The 21,659-nt window shown below is 36.0% G+C and overlaps 1 protein-coding gene across 44 annotated transcripts in view; it reads left to right on the forward strand.

The window, feature by feature from the left end:
- MADD (MAP kinase activating death domain) overlaps positions 1 to 21,659 on the forward strand; it is an 87,658-nt gene that overhangs the window by 31,553 nt on the left and 34,446 nt on the right. For 10 of the 44 annotated variants that reach the window (XM_087720539.1, XM_087720765.1, XM_087720610.1 and 7 more), the window contains 8 exons: positions 82 to 221; positions 3,820 to 3,921; positions 7,308 to 7,367; positions 7,812 to 7,914; positions 11,150 to 11,336; positions 13,725 to 13,875; positions 16,577 to 16,783; positions 19,476 to 19,529. In XM_087720539.1, the coding sequence (XP_087576665.1) occupies positions 82 to 221; positions 3,820 to 3,921; positions 7,308 to 7,367; positions 7,812 to 7,914; positions 11,150 to 11,336; positions 13,725 to 13,875; positions 16,577 to 16,783; positions 19,476 to 19,529 (1,004 nt within the window). Of the gene's footprint in view, positions 1 to 81; positions 222 to 3,819; positions 3,922 to 5,123; positions 5,163 to 7,307; positions 7,368 to 7,811; positions 7,915 to 11,149; positions 11,337 to 13,724; positions 13,876 to 16,576; positions 16,784 to 19,475; positions 19,530 to 21,659 lie in introns of all 44 variants that reach the window. The other 34 variants (XM_087720619.1, XM_087720719.1, XM_087720729.1 and 31 more) reach the window with 11 other exon arrangements.

The raw sequence follows: 21,659 nt of genomic DNA on the forward strand, positions 1-21,659 counted from the left end.
GACATGCTTCCTAATTTCTATTATTGCCATAGATACAAAATGCTGCAAATAATGTGTTTCTTTTTTCCTATTTTTTTCCAGGCCTCCAAAACTTTTGCGTCCCAATAGTTTAAAGCTGGGAAATGACTCTGATGCGGAATCGGATTCTCATGCCAGTTCCCCAAATTCTACAGTCTCCAATAACAGCAGTGAAGGTTTTGGGGGTATTATGTCTTTTGCCAGTAGGTATTCTTATTTTCTTGCATACTGTTTGAAATAATAGGTGGGAAGACGTGGAGAAGAGATTCAAAGGGAACCCCCCCCCCCCTTTGGAAGCATGCTATTAATCCTAGGTACCATGAAAGTCATGGATCTGATTATTGCTGAATATGTGGCAGTCCCCTGTTTATGGCTTTTTTAAAACCAGGAGAGATGCATAAAAGAATAGGTGACATTATTTGGTGGAAAAGAGTAATGACAGATTTTATCCAGAGGTCAGGTAGCAGATTTTGGGGGAAAAATGGTGTCTGTAGACTAGGTTGGGCAACTCAAAATGCTTTCTGAAGGGTAGGTGGGAAAATGGCAAATTCCACTCAGGCATTCTGGAGTGTAAAGAAGGAAGGCCTATCTTGTCCAGCCTTATTTTCTCACAGTGACTAGGCAGAACCTGAGTGGAAACTATGTTCTTCAGCAGTTGGTAGTAATAACTATGTTGCCATGACCACTGCCTCTGAAAATTTATAATTATCCCATCTATCTATTAGCCATCACTATTATGTAGGGAACTTAGCATTTACATTTTACTTCTGAATTCACAGTTTCTAGAATAATCAACATACATTATTGTATGATCTGTTATTGATAATTTTTTATGACACTGCAATTATTTTTCCGTTTCACTAAAAAATAATTGAATTTTAAACTCCATGTGATTTTGATATACAATATCATAGGGCTTTTTGACCCCTTAACCTTTAACTATTGGTGAAATTGGTGGGAACTGATGGAATATGTAGTCCGAGCATATCCTGTGATATAAAATGGATATTATGGTTTGTGAACTCTGAAATGTATTGGGGTCCTTAGTTGAAATGCTTTTTTTTTGGCTGGTATGAGGTTGGGTGCTATTTTGGATAGGAGCATGCTAATTTAACGATGCTGCTTTCTAAAGTGTTGTGTTTGAAGCATCTATGTTATTATATCAAGGCTTAAGACTAATTCCTGCTCTGCTATACCTTTTTGAAATTCTACTTTAAATATTAACAATTTTCTTTTAAATTAATCTTTAAATGTGCTTTGTGGTTGTTCATAACTTTATGCTTTAGGGGGAAAGGTAGGTACAGCTGCTGTATATTAAATAAATGAATTCAGTGGTCAGTTAAAAAAATGATGTTCACAGACATGTTTAACAGAATTTTTGTCTGATATTAATTCCATATGTGGGATATTGTCATAGGTCTTTGGCTAGCTTTGAAACTGAAATTCTCCAGTTAAGATGGCCATCAAGCTATCACAGATATTCCTTTACTAGTAAACAATTATTTTTCTTTCCTAATAAGAGCCATTTTGGACATGATAATATGTGGGGAAGTAGATAGTACCACTGACTTGTCCCTCCTCTCCCTAGGTATTCTTAGATGTACTTGCAGTCTATCTTACTCATTTTGATTAGCTGTGTTTTTCAAAGGAAGCTTGCATATTACTTTCTAAGAAGAAGCACAGTTTGATTTGAATTGTGTGACTCCAATCAGTGCTACAGTCTTTTTAGGAATAGTGGTTTAGCCTGTTTTGGAAAGGATTCCAGAGAGTTCTTGGGCTTGACGTTGCTACTCAATATCTAGTCAGCAATATTAGCCATTGGGGTTTTTGCCCTAGGTTGATGTGCTAAGAAGACTGGCAGACTTGAGTAAAGAACAGACACACCTCAGTTATATTAAAGTTTGGGTTACTTGTGGTTACATTTACCTTTTGTAAATTGTACAGGAAAAATTAAACTTTTTTGGGAAACATTTGAAGCTGTTGTATCATTTTAATTAGTTATGGTTTTGTTTTCTAGTCTAATTTAAAGAAGCGGTTGTTGTTTCAAAAGATTTTTGATTAATTGACTTTAAAAAAAATGATTCAAGAAAGACTTTTGAGTAGTAACATCTAGTGGTGGAGTTCTTGCTTAGGAGTATCCACCGGGCTTCCTCTCAAATATACTGTTAAAAATAATTATATTACTTCTGTATGTGTATATATAGCCACATTTTTAAAAATAAGATGCTACTAAGTTGCAACAATTTTTTTAAAATATAGCAGTAATATAGATATTTAATTTTTTAAAGCAAGTGAGTTTCTTTTGATCCTGATTATTTAGTTCTTAATTTTCATCTTAATTACAACTGATATTCATTTTCTTAAAGAAGAATATAAAGTTCTTTTTGGTTAAATTAAAATAGAAGATGATTCATGATTAATTACTATATATCAGATATCTGAAAAATGTGATGCAAACAAAAATAGAATTTTAAAAAAATGCATGTATTTAAAATTATTTTATAAACTAATAAGACAGAGATACATCGGAGATAAAAAATAAGTGAGCCATTTATTCTATTTCTCCTCTTTCTATTGTTATGTCCAAAATGTGCCTCAAATTCTTCTGATCAAAAAAAATAAAGAGACAGAATCTGCCATTGATGGTCTAAGTAAAACATAAATAGAACAAATGCTAAATATGTGCATTTAACAAATAGGTGATGAAATTGAAATGTAAAGTCTGTTTCTAATACTATATTCTTCTTCTTTGTTCTAGTTTTGATTTTGAGATTAATGTCCCATTGGTGGCCCTCTGTTGGTTATAATTTCTATTTTTAAAAGATGCATATTAAATATGAAGATGACAGCCAGTTTGCTATAATGGTTAAGGCATCAGGCTAGAAACCCAGAGACAGTGAGTTCTAGTCCTGCCTTAGCTACAAAAGCAGCCGGATGTTTAGTTTAGTTTAGTTTAGTTTTAGTTTTATTTGTCATTTATAGGCCGCCCTTTTCCCTGAGGGGACTCAGGGCGGCTTACAATTCGTGGGAAGGAGTGCAAGACAAAACATAAAATATGTGAATAATATAAAATAAAACAGTAAAACACAACATTCATTCAACATTCGGGTGGGGCGGGTTAGGATCTTATCCCCAGGCCTGACGGGATAGCCAGATCTTAAGGACTATGCGGAAGGTCCGGACGGTGGTGAGGGTACGAATCTCCACGGGGAGATCGTTCCAAAGGGTCGGAGCTGCTACTGAGAAGGCTCTCCTCCGCGTAGTCACCAGTCGGCACTGACTGGCGGATGGAATTCGGAGGAGGCCTAATCTGTGTGATCTGATGGGTCGAAGGGAGGTAATCGGCAGAAGGCGGTCTCTCAAGTACTCAGATCCACTACCATGGAGGGCTTTATGGATGGTAAGTAGCACCTTGAAGCGCACCCGGAGATCAACAGGTAGCCAGCGCAGCTCACGGAGGATAGGTGTTATGTGGGCGAACCGCGGTGCGCCCACAATCACTCGCGCGGCCGCATTCTGGACTAGCTGAAGTCGCCGGATGACCTTGGGCCAGTCTCTTTTTCCCAGCCTAAGGGAAAACACTTCTGAAAACCTTGCCAAGAAAACTTGGCCACTTACAGTCTTCAAGAATCAGACATGACTGAATGGATCAATCATGAATCAAAAAATGTGAAGATGCATATTAAGTTACTTCCTAATCTGAGAAGGACAGAAATGAACTTACATATAAATAGCTGAATAAATAGCCAAATGAAATAAGGGAATGATTAGATCACTTGATATATTTTCTTTTTATTATAGGTAGCCTATACAAGAACCACAGCACAAGCTTTAGTCTTTCCAATTTAGCACTTCCATCTAAAGCTGTGAGAGACAAAACCACTCCATTTCCTAGTCTGAAAGGTAATTTTTTCATTGCCAGTTAATGCTTTCATAATTGATTGCCAAGTGGTCATAAAATATATTCTCTTCCCCAATGAAACAGGACAATGAAAAAATAGGAATCCTAAGTGGATGTTTTTCAGATCTCTATTCATGACCTGTATGGAGCATACATTGGAATGGCAGTGATCATTGAAATATACTTAGTGTGGCTTTGTTCATATGACTTTTTACCTTGATAACAATTTATTATATCAGTCATATGGAACACTAATATGGGAAAGATATTTCAACAGCCTTCATATAAACTAATGTTTAATTACATATAAATGTTTGCTAGATGGGAAATTGACTTGAGATTGAAAATATTAATAATCTTTCTCATGGAAGCAGTTGTAGTTAATTAAGTTGGATGCAGAGGTGTCCACAATAAATCATATTGATGCAAAAATGTTGACACTTGGCAATACAGGTAATCCTTGACTTATGATCCCAGTTGGGACCAGATTTTTTGTTATAAGTTGTCATAAGTCAAGTGAAATCCAATTTGATGACCATTTTTTATGACAGTTGTTAAGCAAGCACCACAGTCATAAGTGGGATTCCATTCTTCTAAATGGGTGGATTTTCCTGGAAGCCAGCAGTAAAAGTCACAAATCATGATCACATGACCACAGGACACTGTAGTTAGTCATAAATGCGAACCAGTTGCCAAGTGCCTAAATAGTGATCTCATGAACATCAGGATGGTGCGATGATTGTAAGTGCAAGGACTGGACTTTTTTCAGCACTCCTAACTTTGAAAGGTTGCTAAACAAAAGGTTGCAAGTCAAGAACTAGCTGTATTGTGTGATGAATCCCATTCTCTTGTAATTGCATCCCAATTTGTGACTAAAATTCTTAGGACACAATATTTGTATCATGGCCTTATATTTCCTGTGGATAATCATGGCTGAACCACTCAGCAATTTGAAGAGTGAAGAATAAATACAGGTTGTAGAAGTTATGGTTATTTTATATATTAACTACAGTTAATATTAGTCAAATTTACTAATGAACCTAACCCTTTCCATTTTTTGTACTTGGACTTTTTAGTTGCTCAGCTAGAAGAAGGCTTTGTTTGCCTTTTCAGTTCTTGTATATGATTAGAAAATTATATTTTTTTTCTTTGTAATAAGTTGATTTTATTTATTTCTTCCCCTTCTCCATTTTCATCGGTAAAGATTACTTTAATCTGGAAGTGGGAAGGGATATGGATAAAGGTTGGTATTATGTCTTGCTAACATTTGACCTTTTAATGATAAAGGCCAAAAGTTGGTTTTGTGTTGCTGCCTTAAAGTTTGCTTTGGATAGCATAACTTTCTTTCCTGGGTGTGTGTTTTTCTGTAAAATATACATCCCCAAATGATTGGGAGCCGCCCAGAGTTTGATATAAAATGGATGGCTATATAAATGTTTAAATAAATAAAATAGTAACCGAAAAGGAATGTGAATACTCTAAAGTTCCTGCATGATATCTTAGAATATTTCCATCTGCTTACATTCTAATGGGCATATTTTTTATCGCTCACAATTCTATGTTAGGTAAATCTCATATTAATAACACACATTGGAAGAAAACAGTGATGGGTGTTTCCATTTCTTTTCATGTTTTTGTCTCATTTTCTGCAATTTATCATTTTTTGAAAACTCCTGTCTAGTGTGATCTCTTGTTCTACGTTATACCAATGATGTTTTTAACCTTTCTAATAGACAGTTTCTTTGCCTGTATTTCTGCCTTTTAAATAAATAACATATAAATAGGGGTTCCACTTTTTGGAGTGAATATTAGAATAATATGGGATTTTTACAAGCTAGCCAGATAAATTTTGTCATGAAATGCCAATTTAACAGAAATATAAGTTAACGAGGCTAAAAGTAACTAACCCACAATATAAATTATATGACTCTGAAACACAAATCTACTTTGTTCAAGGTCAGTCTTAAACTCTCACCTTTCTTTCTCTGGATCATCCACTCAAAATGCATATAGTATTTGTTTATCAAATTTAGAAACTGCCATCTCCTTCACACAGGAACTGTGTAACTTATCTTACGGACAGACTCACACTCACATATGCAGGACCTTCTACAGGGGATGTCAGAAAGTCAAGATGACAGTTATGACCATGCAAAAAGATGCCCCATCTTTTTTTTTAATATGCTTGCATGTAAAAAAGGGCAGTTTTAGGTTTATGGTTACAATCACCATCTTGACTTTTTTGACTAACCATGCACATAGTCAGATGCTTTCTTGCCTACTCCCACTTCCCTCATTGTCTGTAGCCTTTCCTGCTTCCTCCTCAGGACATTCCTCTTCTAGATTTCCTGCGGCAACTTCCCCCACTTCTTACAAAACAATGAGTATCACCCTTTCCTTTTCATTTTAGACATGGTTAATGTTTGAACCAGAGGCATTTTAGGGAATAAAAATTGCAAGTGGCTGAAAACCAGCTCTTTACTTTAAATTGCTCCCATTGTAACTAGATTTTAAAAAAAGGTTAAGAATTAGCAGGCTATTTCACAGAGGAAGACAAAGGGTGAAGTAATGTCTACAGACAGCAGTTCCTGAGTAAATGAGTAATGCAGTTAACAGTTTATGACTTAGGCCTATTGCTCACTTTATGAGTAGATGAGTAGATATGAGAGCTGCCTTTCTTAAGTGTCATAATAGTAATGGTATAGTTGCAAAGTAAATGTGTGTGTATGTGTATACACACACACACACACACACACACACAAACACTTAGTCAAAAGGAAGAGAACCATGAATTTAAAAGAAAAGAAAGTTTGGACAGAAGAATATTTATGTGCTTCTGCTCCTTTACTGAATTCTCAACAAATATAATTTTCCCATAAAGTATCTGTGGCAACAAAATATGTTTCCTGTTCAGGTAAATAAAGTATTTCAAAACTTTGCAGTAGATTTGTTCACTAGATATAGTATCTCGTTAAATTCCATTTCTCAATATTTTATTATCCTTTCCAGCAATTTCTTTTAGATTTGGCTTTATATTTTGTAGTACAAATTGGGGGATTAGGAAATCTACAGCTTCAGCAATGAAATACAGTATATTGTTGGAGTTTCATATGAAAGTGATGATGTCCAACTATTTTATTCTAATTATTGATAATCTGAGACTTGGTTCAGTAGCAGCACCAGTGCAAATGCATGAATAAGAGATAGGGAATATAGTATTATGATCTTGCCCTTCCAAGACTATTGATACTTTTATTTTGTTGGTTTTACCTCCCACCCCTTGATTAGTCCTACAGCACTTAATCAACAATGAGGGAAGCTACTAATTTAATATAGAAATGGTGGTGATTTTACTAGTATACTACTAATTGTTTATTTTGTGTCCCAGTATTTGGGCTAAATACTATAATGGAGATTATTACTGAAGCTGGGCCAGTAAGCAATGAAGGTGGGTCCTTTGCATCATGAGTTGTGCATGACATACCGATTCCCAGTAAGCATTTTGTGCCTGTCTTTGGGCAACTTTACCACTGGTAACCAAGACTGTATGATCTCTACTAATCACATTCCCATATTGCATTATGCTTTTCCATATGTTGTCGAATCTGAAGATGGTTCTTGTGGCAGAAATGCATGCAGAGCAGCTGAGCTTCTCCTGCTTTTCACCTTCTGCTCTTACTACCATCTTCTCTTTTGTCTCATTCCCATTACTGTTTTCTGCCGATGTATGATGCAGTAATACAAAATATGCTACTGCTTTTTCAAGTTTTCTTTTGTACGTCCTTTTAAACAGATTGTTAGCTAATACCTGTGTGTCTCATTAGTAGCATTTATGGACTTAAAGCCTCTTTCTCAGTAAATGTTTTCTCATTCTGCTTCTTTACTCATGCAGGAAACAGGCGAGCACTTGTTGATCAGAAGTCTTCTGTTATAAAGCACAGCCCAACAGTGAAAAGGGAATCTCCTTCGCCACAAGGACGGACCAGTAATTCCAGGTAAAAAAATTGTCAAGCATAGCTTTGCAAGTAGCTTCTTTTACATTGCCTAATTCCTGAAGCTTCTGCAACTACTACCTGCCTTCTCTGTGGAAGTCGGTTGCCTGAAAGAGAGAAAACAACAAGGAATGGGGTCTTCTGTTTTTAACTTTCTGTCAACAGCCACTTGCTTCATTATTTTTTTAACATACATTTGCTAGACTGAGAAGTTTACCTTGTCTCCTAGAAGCCACACAAGATAGCCACACAGACAGACAAATCATACATCTCTAGCTGACATTTCAAATCTTCCAGTGATGTATCCTTCATCCCTGTAATAAGTCCATCCTTATTAAACCTTTTCTCATTATTTCTACATTTCTTAGCACTGTAGACTTAAAAGAGCCAGGTCTTCTCATAATATGTCCAAATATCATAATCGTCAGGCTGGTCATTGCACTTTGAGCAACAACTCTGGGTTGATTTATTTTGTGATCTGTTTGTTTTCTTGTCTATCCATAGTATTCTCAAGAGTCTTCTCCAACTCAAAGTTCAAAATATTTTTGCTTCTTTAAAATACAGCTTATACTAGCATTGAATTTTATAGGAAGAACTATTATCTGCATGATTCTGCTCTTTGTAGGGACAGATACATCATAACATCTAAGTATCTTTTGCTATACTATAGAGCACTAATTTGCAGGGCATTTCTTAATTGTATTTCTTTACTGAAAGAAAGAAAAAAAGCACACACTGCCTTTTGGAGGGGTATTCTTTTGTTTTCTCTAGTATATACCTGAAAGAGTATCTGTACTTCCTCATCCTTTTCATAAAATTAGCTTGAATATCAAGCATCTTCTTTTCTGCGAAGGGCTCTAATTTGTGGTCATATGCATTTATTTTTCTAGCATGTGAAATATACAATATACAATAGTTTGCATATTCCACTAACTCTCTTTGGTATTGGTATGCAGACTGATCTCTTCCCAATCTATTGGCCACTGTATTGTTCTCCAGATTAGCTAGCATAGTTTTATTACAAGCTTTACAGTTTCTTTTTCTGTTGCTTGTCATACTCAAACAATTTCTGTAGTCTTCTGACCTCATAATGACTGGAATGTTGATCTGATTTCATCTTCTAGCATTAGAGGTTCTTATAAATAGGGAATATAATATAGTGCAAACAGGTTGGCTTTGTTCTTCCACTTTAGCTTGACTGAATGTCAGCATGAACAGTTTGTGATTGTTTCATAGTTATTGATAATATCTTTACTGTCATTGCAGCTCTTCCATTTCCTTGTATCAATACTATGGTTATTTTGCATTTTGTGTACTCTACCTGGTAATGTCCACATATAAGGTATTATTGTGTTTGTTAGAAGATTGTTAGCAATAAAGAAGTCTCTACATTGGCAGAAACCTGTAAGTCATTCTCCTCCTTCATTTCTGTTTCTTAGACCATGCAATTGAATTACATTTCCCCATTTAACATTTCCAATTTTAACAATCACAAGCAGTATGTCTTTCTTGCAAATTTTGCAATTTTCAGATTAAACTTGATTGTAATCCTTGCCATGCTCCTGTTCTTCTGCATCAGTGGTTCAAGCACAAATTTGTATAACTAATTAAGGGGCTCTCCATGAAGACAAACTGATATTATTCTATCATTAACTACTTTGACTTGAATTTTATCTTTGCATATCCTTCTTGACTATAAAAGCAATATGTTGCTTTTTTTGTTTTTCTTATCTTGAGTAGTGAAGCAGTATGATCTTTTGATTGAAAATGCTCAATTCCAATCCATTTCAATTCACCTAAAATGTCAATGTATAAATCATCTTTCATTACTCGGCTTAATCTCATCTTCCATTGTGTTGAGATTTCCTATAGTTATGCTTTTTATGTTCCATGTTACACTTTAATTCTTTCTTTGCAGTTTTAGATTTTCTTTTTCCTGCCTGGCAGCATCAGCAACTAGACTTCCTCAAGGCTTTAATCTAGTCGTGTTAAAAAACCCCATTAGTACTGTGAAAGATCTTCAACTGTTCTTCAGTAGAGTGTTGAGTGCTGTCCAACCTGAGGAGCCTGATTATGTGACAATATCTAGTCAATCATTTTATATTGTCTAACCATTGACTTTCTTGGTAAAACATAGGGGTGGTTTAACATTGCCTTCTGCACAATATGAAATTATGCCTTTGTTGTTTTCACTGATGTGATCATCCATATGCAATATATTTCTACATTGCTGCTTTCCAATATGTGCCCACTTTCTGTAGCTGGATTGAGTTTTGTTTCTTAGGTGATCCTCCTGGGGAGGTATATCCTCTTGGCACACATTGCCTCTATTCATAGCTTATTCCTTCCAGGAACACTCTGTGATGATGTAGTATAGTAGGACACGAGGGAGTGAGAATGGCAGAAATATCCCTTGTAGCTCAAAGTTTTACAGTTAAAATATTAAACATACAACATCACAAAATACACAATTCCCCTGCAAGACTGGGAGCAGTCTTAAAAATAAAAGTAGTATGAAAAATGTCAGTCTTAGATTTCTTTCCAAGTATCATAACATGTAAAATATGAATTTCTGGATATAGACTGTTTCAGAAGGATGGAACCCTAATGGTCAAACCTTCAATATTGTACAGATTAGGAAAAAGATTCTAGAAGAAAACTAGAACTGTGTCATTGACAAATTAGCAGAATCTTGAAACTCTGATTGTGTTTTTCTCCTCCTCCTCCTATATGTCAGTAAGATATGAATCAGCCTGTCTCTTCTTAATAATTAACTAACTCCTTTCCAGGGCTTTTACCCTTTTTGTAATGGCTTCTGAATATTTCCCTCAAGGCCTAATGTTACAATATTGGCTCTCATTAATAGACATATACTGCATTTGGTGTTAGGCATATGCTTCTTCCCACAAATTACCATTTTCCTCTCTGAATATGACTATGTTATGGTCTATCCCTCACCACTCAATTAGAGTCTTTGTGCCTCTGAAGTTGCTTATTTAAGGCAACATTTTCTTTTTTCAAAAAAACAATGTTTATTTTCTTTAAAAAAAAATTGATGTTTAAAGTTGCTACACAAAGCCAAATAATATGCTTTCCGTTCTTAAATCTTGCCATCTAAGGATATTGAGGAACACTATTACACATAAAAATTTTTTTTCTTTTAATAATAACAGTAATAGAAAAGTTATAGAAGTTTTGGGTTGATTTTTTTTTGTTATTATATGCCTTCTTTTTATAGTGAAAATCAGCAGTTGTTGAAAGAGGTGGTGCACAACGTCCTAGATGGACAAGGAATTGGTTGGTTAAACATGAAGAGAGTACGTCGTCTTTTGGAAAGTGAGCAACTCCGTATGTTTGTGTTAAGTAAGCTTAATCGCACTATCCAGTCGGAGGAGGATGCTCGACAGGATGTTGTCCAGGATGTGGTTAGTTTTATTTTTATTTATTTTTTCCCTGAATTTTGCTGTGAGTTTCTGTACTGAAGCTTATTTAAGGTGGCTCACAAGGGAATTGCTACTTAAAATGTCTTAAAATGTGAAGAATAAAATAATACAATGTAATGTAGCAAATGTTGTGGATCAACAAGGAAATTGCTTGCTGAAAAAGCATTGTTAGTACCTTCTAATGAAATGTGAAAAAAATGATTTTTCCCTAAGAGCTGAACCTCAATACAGGTAGTCCTCAACCTGCGACCACAATTGAGCCCAAAATTTATGTTCTTAAGTGAGAAATCTGTTAAATGAGTTTTGCCCTATTTTACAACTTTTCCTGCCACATTTGTTAAGTGCATCACTACAGTTATTAAATTAATAACATGGCTGTTAAGTGAATTTGGCTTCCCCATTGACTTTCCTTATGAGAAGGTCATAAAAGGGGATCAATATGACTCCAGGACACTGCAACAGTCATAAATGTGAGTTAGTTATCAAGCATCCAAAAGTAAATTACGGGGGATGCTGCCAGCACCATAAGTGTGAAAAATGGTCATAAGTCACTTTTTTCAGTGTCATTGTAACTTCGAATGGTCACTAAATGAACTGTTGTAAGTTGAGGACTGCCTACATGGTCAGCTTAACTGAGAAGTACTATTTCCAGCTGACAGTAGAAAATGGAGGCGGACCTCTCTGAATAAGCTCATTTCCCATATAAATTCATATGGGTAGAAGAATGCCCAATGATAAAGGGTTTAAGAAGCCAATACTAGAAGTAAGGATTAAAATATATTAACCAATTATTTAGTTTGAAGCACTTTAATTTGCATTCAGAAATTATTTGCTTATCAATGTAGTTTCTCTATTCCCAACTTTTGTAGATTCTCAGTTGCTAACAGAATTATAAAATATTATGACATATAAAAGCACCGTAAAACCTCTTTTTCATAACAGATCCTTTTCATCAGCCATTAAAGGACAAGTGGATGATAAGAGTTAAAGGAAATATCCCAGTGGTTTGTTTCAGCTTAATAGTAGCAGATATTTTTCAGTAGGTTTAGGGATAGTCCCACATAAAGCATATGACAAGGACTAGGATACAGATGATTGAGAAGGGCTGGAATTTTTAAGCTAAATGTGAACATAACATAAAAGATCATAACATTAAAAAACATTAAAGAGGCCTGTTGGATCCTTGAGTACTCAGGCTAAGAATCAATTGCTTTAGAGAAAGCATAATTCAATCAAAAGTGAATATGCATCTCTAGGATTCTCAGATTCATCAGTCACTAATATCTTGACCTTAACTCAGTGCTCTTGTGTCTAATCCAAAACTGTCAAAGCACTGATTTAAAGGTTGGAATCTGAAAATGGAAAGAAATAGATGCCATTTGACAAGTAGTTCCTTGTATATGAGAAACAAAAAGCCAAAGATATTTATTTGTGATATTTATATCCCCTGAGCTGAAGGTGACAGAAATACTTTTGACAGTTCCCCCCCCCCCCCCAATCAACCATCTGTGAAAATAAGTTCGGCTGAATGAGATTGGCCTAAGTCACTAAGTGAACTTCCATCCCCGAGGGCCCACATACATATGGATGAATGAGAGAGAATATGCATAAGCACCATTTTCAGGGATCCATTTTTAAGAGAAAGGAATGGAAATACCAGAAGTGTGGTGGCTCAGTGGCTTAATGATGCTGGAGATGGTTTCTGCTCCAGTGGTTCGAGTTCTAACACGGTGATTCCCGTCATGCACCTCAGCTTCTGTCCATCTAAATACGAAACCACGTTCTATGCAAGTAGATAAAATAGGTACCACTTCAATGGGGAGCTGAGCTGGTATGCCATGCAGTCAGTCAGATTCCTGTCCTCTGATCCTTCCCGGATTCAGCACCCATTTATGAGGTGGCTCTGGGGAGGGAGGGGGGCCTTGGATGCTGCTGCAGGAAGAGCCACTTGTCTTTCTTTCTGGTGTGAAGCCAGCTCTCCCTCTTGTGGCGCACCATGGGAAGCATGCAAGTGTTTCCTACAACAGAGCTGGTACCTTGGCAGCCAAACTACTACTCTGCAATTGCATTGTAGTTTCCCGGCTAATCTAACAATGCAATGTAACAATAACAGTAATAATAGAGACACCATAAAACAACACCCAGTTTAAGAGCATATTGTATTCTGCAGAGATGCTGTTAAGTAATTTAGAAAATATTGAACTAGATGGACTAATAATATATTATACTTTCTTCTAAATTATAGACAGCATAAATAAATTATATAAAATGAATTAAAATGCAAGGGAATTTTAAATAATATCTTGAAAGGGCTGTGGAATTGGCTTCTGATTAACGAAGCATTCTTACAGATGAGCTTTTTTGTTTTAGGAGATTAACCGAAAGGTTTACAAAGGAATGCTGGATTTACTAAAATGTACAGTATCAAGCCTTGAGCAGTCATATGCAAATGCTGGACTTGGAGGCATGGCAAGTGTGTTTGGCTTGCTAGAAATAGCTCATACTCATTACTATAACAAAGGTAAGACAATACTAAAAATGAGTGTATAAATACTATAAATACTGTGAAAAGCCTTATGTGGCAGAACTAAATCTAGCCTGCCGCAGTCAATAATTATATGGACTTCAAATAGAGGCTGTAAAGAAATTGTGTCTAATTTTTTGTATCAGTTATAATATATTATTTACTTTGTTTTGTTGGTTTCAAGAAATATTTGTGTGAATGACTGAGAGAAACAGGCGAAAACAAACAGACATTGTCCCTCCCCCAAGAAGTAAAGTGAGGCCCCTGCAAAAAATAGTATTAGATTCCCTAAGATGGTGTTTATTCTCTATCTCAAAATTCTGGTATTCACTCAAGAGGCATGAGGTTAAAGATGAAGTTTAGCTGTAGTAAATCTGAGTTAATGCTTCTCAAAAATAAGTAAATTGCCCCAGATTGAGTAAAAGTAGTTTTTCTTTTGGTAATGATACCAACCTAGTTATTACCCAATTGCACAGGGACATTTAAATAAGGACTTTCTGATAAGTGGTTCTGGATAATGAAGGAACATAGCACTTTGGGAAGCACAAAGTTATATGGAATTGTCTGATTATCATTTGGATTCATTTTGTTCAGAATGCACATTCAACTTAGTCATTTTATTAGCAAATCAGCATTAAGCTGATCATTACCACTGAAATAAGTTAAAAAAAATTATGTTTCAGTTGTATTGCTTATGAAGCATAGTGTGGAATGATTAAACTGTTATGAATAAGAGACAAGCAGTGTATGCAATATACTTCCTCCGTCATCAACCTGCCTTATTGCATGAATTGGTCAAGGGAAAAAGGATCACAAAGCAGGTGCACCTTGTATGTTGTTTCTTCTCTGTAATCTGGCTACTTTCAGGGAGATGGGAGGTAATAGGAAAACCAGAAGTTTTCAGAGTCAATTGAATTGATTACATTGAATCAATTCCAATGTAAAATATAGGAATCAAACATATTTGACTTTCTAATTAAGTCTTTATTCATTGTCTTCAACATGTCATTGTCTGGTTAAAATAATGAATAACCATTTGACTATTTGTTTATTTATTTACACATATACGTTAGTGGCATCCTCAAGAGCTGATCTGAAGTTATAGAGATTAGTGATTTATTCAAGATGTGTGTTCCTAGAAGACTGTGGGTTAGAGTTGTGCATGCATTTGGAATGGTGCTTTGCAAAACATATTGTTTGGTTGAACAGTAAAAGCATTAGAGGAGGGGTCCATAATCTCTGGTCTGTGGACCTGTACTGGGCCACGGTATGCCAAAAACTGAGTGAGGCAAACAAGCGAAGCCCCATCCATGAGATGCAGACAAGCATGCAAAACCACGTCCCCTCCGGTCCATGGAAAAAACTCTTCCTATAGAACCAGTCCCAGGTACACAAAAGGTTGGGAGCCACTGCATTAGAACAATCTGCAAAAGTTGCTCAGTTTTCAGATGGTTTGTACAGCCTACTCCATAATTATTTGAGAAGCCTGGAATGGACAGAAATGATTGGATTGAATTAAACAAATCTATATTCACATTTCTTGTTTATCTTTTGCATTAACAAGACATCCCATATTTAAATGTCACTTCTGAAAGTAGTTAACACTAACACATATACATCTCTTTTATTATATGAAATAAGACTTCCATCAGTAGTGGCCTGATTGATGAGGAAGAATGCTATAACAGGGCACTGGTTTAAATAGAGTTTCATAACAATGAACATGTAGAATACATATGTATTCTTCTGCATACAGGCCAGCCATGATATTAAGATGTCTAATCTAATTGTAGCACGACATGTAACTTCCAATATAGAATCTAAGTGCTACTAAAAGTCTCTTAGTCATTACTAACTGGGTGAAATTATGTATCATAAGGCAACAATTTTGGACCTAGAGATCTGGGCTAATTTTTAGAATGTGTCCAAAATCCAGGGTCCATGATACCTGAGGGAGTGAAATTTGGGAAGGTTGTGGCTGCTTTAGTACTACTAGCTGCTGCTGTGCTGCTGCTGTGGTCTTATGATCTTCATGTTCAATAATTTGTGACAGTTTCCAGACAGTCTTGCAATCCCTTGATTAGGCAGCAGCTACTTCCTGCTGGAAAGGAAAGGGAGTGAGGAAGGAACAGGAAGAAACCTCTGCAGGTCTTCCCTGCCAGCCTCCTACGACTCATGCCACCTCTCTTTCCCTGACCAGCACTGACCTCTCATGTGCCTTCTCAACCAGTGCAGCACCTCTTGTGTACACCCCCACCACAACTTGCTGAACAGCATTGGCAAATAACATTTCTTGATCTGGTACTGCAGATACATTAAGTTTGACAAGAGTTTTTCATTGTAAGGTCATCCTAAGGTTACTTGTTAGACGGGAAATTTTCCTTAACTGGAAAAAAACACCAAGTCACAATTTGATAGCCAGCTAAATTCATCTTAGAAGGGACCATCCTTAAAATAACCAAGTTTCAATATATTAGATTATGTATCTGTACTTTGTGAATTTCTCTTTAACTGCTGATGATATCTAGAAGTGAGAATATTTTTCATGATTGTAAAGAATTAACACCATTAACACTATCAAGCCTTTCTCTCATTCCTTCTCATTCCCTTTTCTGATTGTTGTTGGCATATTTACTTGGAGAATTGTTGTTGTTGTTTTTTTTGGCTGCTTATCTCTCTGTGTTCCTTTCTTTTAAAGAGCCTGAAAAAAGAAAGCGAAGCCCAACAGATGGAGCAATCACTCCGGTTGGCAAAGATCCTATTTTAGCCAGGAGGGTGGAACCGAAACCCAAGGTGCAACTACAAGTACCTCAGCTCATGCCAAGGGCACCAGGCCTCTCAGGGAAAGGGCCAAGGGAGTTTGACACAAGGAGTTTAAAGGAGGAAAATTTTGTAGCTTCTATTGGTGTGTATTTAAATATACGTGGAATGCAGGAAAGTGATTGTGCATTGGCATTAGAATCTACTTGCATCTTTCCCATTAAAACATTATTCTCTTCATTGCTCTAGTAATGCGCTTCACTCTCACTCAGTTTGCAAAGGCTAGTCATATATTTTCTTCTCTCATTTTGAACACGAATCAACTCAACATTTTGGATGAGTTAATTTCTTTTTTTAAAAATTCAGAGACTATTAATATGATACTGACATCACAGACTTTAATTACATCGAGCTGAGTTACTATAAGCAAATTGGCTGTCTGTCCTTTAATGGGATGTTTCTTGGAAGTTCATATACAAAAGATTGGCTGATTTATAATAACTGCGGATAATTTTTTTTACAATCGGATCTATCCATTTTTATTTATAAGTAAATCCCACGGAGTTCTTGAGACTTGGTGCGATGTATATATGGTATAAATAGATTACAGTTATGTGCATTTGGACTCATGTGTATTCCTATCTCATTGTCTTCCTTTTTTCAGCAAAATTACATTTAATGCTTTATCCTCTTAGGTATTCCTAAGAAACAAATGATTGTGCCAAAATACATATAGTAACATATAGAACTCTGTGAAATATAATTGCATTAGGTTTGGAACTTTTGCACTAACCAGACAGAAAAACACCTAGCCAGTTTTCTGAATGATTGTCTCTTCATTCGTTTGCTAGCTGAATTGTTAGGTTAATGTTTAATTTTTTGCCATTCAGGATTTTTAAAAAAATCAGGTTTTGAAGGCTTGTAGCAGAAATAGGGGACACGGTGGCTCAGTGGCTGAGACACTGAGCTTGATAATCAGAAAGGTCGGCAGTTCGGTGGTTCGAATCCCTAGCACCGCATAACAGAGTGAGCTCCTGTTACTTGTCCCAGCTTCTGCCAACCTAGCAGTTTGAAAGCATATAAAAATGCAAGTAGAAAAATAGGAACCACCTTTGGTTGGAAGGTAACAACGTTCTATGTACCTTCAGCATCTAGTCATGCCGGCCACATGACTACGGAGACGTCTTTGGACAGAGCTGGCTCTTCGGCTTTGAAACGGAGATGAGCACTGCCCCCTAGAGTCGGGACTGACTAGCACATATGTGCAAAGGGAATCTTTACCTTTACCTTTAGCAGAAATAACCATCTATGTATAGTGGAAACAGAGATTTTTCAATCTCAGGTCACTACAGAAAGATTATTATTTTTTGCAAATTAATTTATGTAATTTTTTGCTAACTATTCATCTCTAATTTGAGGTTAACAACTACTAAATCCTATACCAATATTCACATAAAACAATCAGTGACAGTAAATAAGGAAATATGAACAGCTCTTCTATGTTTGTCTAATACTAGACAAATCAGTGAAGATGGGGGTTCATTTTCAATGTAATATGAATAAATAACTTAATAAAAGTTGCTGTTATAGTAATTATTACATTAGAGTAAAAACTATTGCCATATTTAGACTGATGTTAGTAGTTCTTCTACCAAATATACTACGGGGGAAATGGATTTGGTTTTCTAGAAGTTGCAGGTTGTTCTATCATTGTTTCATCACAGAAATCCCACTCTCTTTAACCTTCAATAACTTCTAAATCAGCTTCTTCTATTTGTTTTCCCATGTTCTCCTTTTTATTGCAGAATAGTAAGAAATAATTCAACCTACTAGTTCAATTTTTTTTTTTTGGTAAGAGATAGGTTTTCAGCTTCCTTTATAGGTTTCCTAGTTTCTACTTCTTCCCATAAATTATGCTTTCAAGTTAAATGTTGAACTTTGTTTTCTAGCAAGTTGATATTATGCCACTAAGCCAGTACCTAGAAGTTCCTGACATTTTTTTCAATGCAGAAATGCAAACCTAAAATGGTTTCTTCATTTGCTAGGTGGATTGCATTTTTACCTAATTCCGAGATAGCAATAGCAGTAGACTTATATACCGCTTCATAGGCCTTTCAGGCCTCTCTAAGCGGTTTACAGAGAGTCAGCATATTGCCCCCAACAATCTGGGTCCTCATTTTACCCACCTCGGAAGGATGGAAGGCTGAGTCAACCCTGAGCCGGTGAGATTTGAACCGCTGACCTGCTGATCTAGCAGTAGCCTGCAGTGCTGCATTTAGCCACTGCGCCACCTTGGCTCTTATGCTTGTACTCTAAACAAATATTGCTCTTTTTATATTGATCTCTCTCAGAATACGTTTTTTAACACTGCTGAGAGAGTACTGTGAATTGTTTAAATTTGAGGGGGGGTGCAGTACTTGAACAGACTAAATATGTGTGAAAAAATATGTTGGCTAGAAGTATTATTTTGGAAACAGACGTAATCTGAATATTGCGCATAAAAAGCTTGCCAAAATCTTTTTATAATATGTAATTTCTGTGAAGTCAGATGATATCAGGTGGGTGAGTCTCAGAGTTATTTTATTTTTCTCAGCCACCAAATTGCATGTGATTCTTTTTAAAAAATATTTCTTTATTAAGATAATGGAGGGCTCTGCTCCTGATCTAGCGGAAGAAGGATTATTTCTTCACATGCCAGTTTTCATTAATCTCTGTTTTGGCAGTGCAGGGTTGGGTGGCTTACTTTTGTCTTTTTTTCTTCTTCCCCATTTCCACCTCTGATCAGCATCTGATACTTCTTCTGTCTTTCTCTCCTGCTTGCATTGCATCTTGAGTAGAATTGTGGAACAAGCACCAGGAAGTGACAAAACAAAAAGCTTTGGAAAAACTGAGTAAGGAAAATCATAAAAGGACAGAAACATAATACTCCCCATAGCCTCCCCATAACTGCCAACTCTTTAAGCTTTTGATTGATCACCCATGCCATAGGACGAATCAAGGAGGTCATTTCACAAAGAAACATAGTGTTGAGTTACCTCAAAGAGCCCTTTCCTGTATGAGGAGAGAGAAAAATACTTTAGTTCTTCTGGCTGAGTTTCAAATCCTTCCTTACCACTGAATTTATTTTTTAGATGGTTCTGACATGTTTCTGTTATGAAGGCATACTATAGTTGCTGCAACATTTTCATTGAAATAATGTTCTGTGTGGAGAGATTGTTGTCCTATTTCTTCAGCAAATGGGTTTATAAGGTCCAATCCATAATCTATCATAGATTACCCATCGATTACTTGAAGTTAAAATAATGTGGGGAATTACTTGACCAACTGTGATTAACTTTTAATGGACGATAAGACTTATATATTGTTTTTTAAAACTCTAGTTCTTTATTGCCATGTTTAGGAAATAACCAACCCCAACTGCAATCTTCTGATTTCTAGATATGAGCTAGATATATTCATAAGTATGCACAAATATAAAATACATAAATGTTCATATACACACTATTGATTTTAAGTAATTAGTAATTAGGAACAAAAGTATGACATGGAGGTGTATAGAAAATGGGAGGAAAATTAAAGAGGAAATATTTTGTTAGGAAAAGATTAAATACTGTTTTCTTCTTCTATGGAGTGCCCTTTCATGCCAACATTGTGTAAAAAATAATACTGGTGTTTTGCTGCATCCAACTGTTATATAAGGTAGTTTGCCCAATTAAGCTTAATTAAATTAAATTGAATGAAGATTGGTTAAATCTTGAAAATAATTTCACTGTTCAATTAGTTACAGAAAATTTAGTCTTTTGGGGTTGAAAATTGCATTCAGTTTTTGTTGTGTACCCAAAGCTACACTTAAAAAGTAGAGTCATTTAGCATCAATAGGAGGAGATATCTGATATGTAATAAGTTAGTGATTCAACAAAATAAATGCAGAATAAAGCATGAAAGTATTCTCATATACAAACTAACATTTTAAATTGACTCAAAGTGGTTTGCAGTTTGTTTGCTGCTGAATTTCAATGGCAAATAGGCTCTGAAACTGAAGTGGTTCTTATTCTTTTGGACCTGTAGCTAAAATGTAGCACTGGGGCCACATGTTGACATCTGTACAATTAACCAACAGTGTCTGCAAACAGTGTTTCAACTTGTCACCTGCTGTTTATAGCTAGATGAAACCATCTGGAGCTTTAGAGTGCATTTCTGTTCTACCTTCCCATTCAACTCCAACTCTAAGAAAGCAAACAATATCTTTGAACAGTCTCTAACTTCATAATCACTGGTACAAAAATAACAAGCTGACATTAAATACAGAGAAGACAGAAGTACTGTTAGTACCTAGGAAACTTAGGGAGTGGTGTTGATTACATTTCTTAAAAAAAAAGTGATCCTCACTGTTACTTGATTCACAGATGGTAGCTGTGGCAAGCAGGATATACACCAGTAGTGATTGATAATCTGTGTCAGATTTGGCCTTAGTTATCCATGCTTTGATTGTATACCATCTTGATTATAATAATGCACTGTAAATGGAGGTTAGGAGTAATCTTTGAGGTAAAATATGGTAACTAGGCTGTTAAACAGTGCAGTGGCTGGGGATTGTAAGGCTTATGCTGAAAGTTCCTCCCCTGGTTGCCAACTGCTCACTGGGCACAATTTGTAATTAACCTCTGTAGTCATAAACGGCTTAAATAATTGATGTTTGACGGACTGGCTCTCTCTTTTCAAACTTGTGTGGGTAGTAAGAATTGCTAGAGTGGTTCTCTTAAACATCATCCTTTCCAATTCTGTTGAGTCACCAGCATTTTAGTATAGCTTATAACAAAAACAGCAGACCTTGCTTATCAACAGCCCCAGCTTTAATACACTTTAAAGCTGAACACCAAGGACATAATTTACACCAGGGGTCTGAACCCCTGATCCGTGGACTGGCAACAGTCCACGGCATGCTAGAAACTGGTCCATGCTAACAAGTGGAGCCCCATCTGCAGGATGTAGGCAGCATGCTAAATGATGCTCCCTCCGGT

Source organism: Thamnophis sirtalis, unplaced genomic scaffold, assembly GCF_051295495.1.
Source record: "Thamnophis sirtalis isolate CommonGarterSnake01/CBP01778 unplaced genomic scaffold, rThaSir2_p1.2 scaffold_1, whole genome shotgun sequence".
Taxonomy (NCBI): Eukaryota; Metazoa; Chordata; class Lepidosauria; order Squamata; family Natricidae; genus Thamnophis; species Thamnophis sirtalis.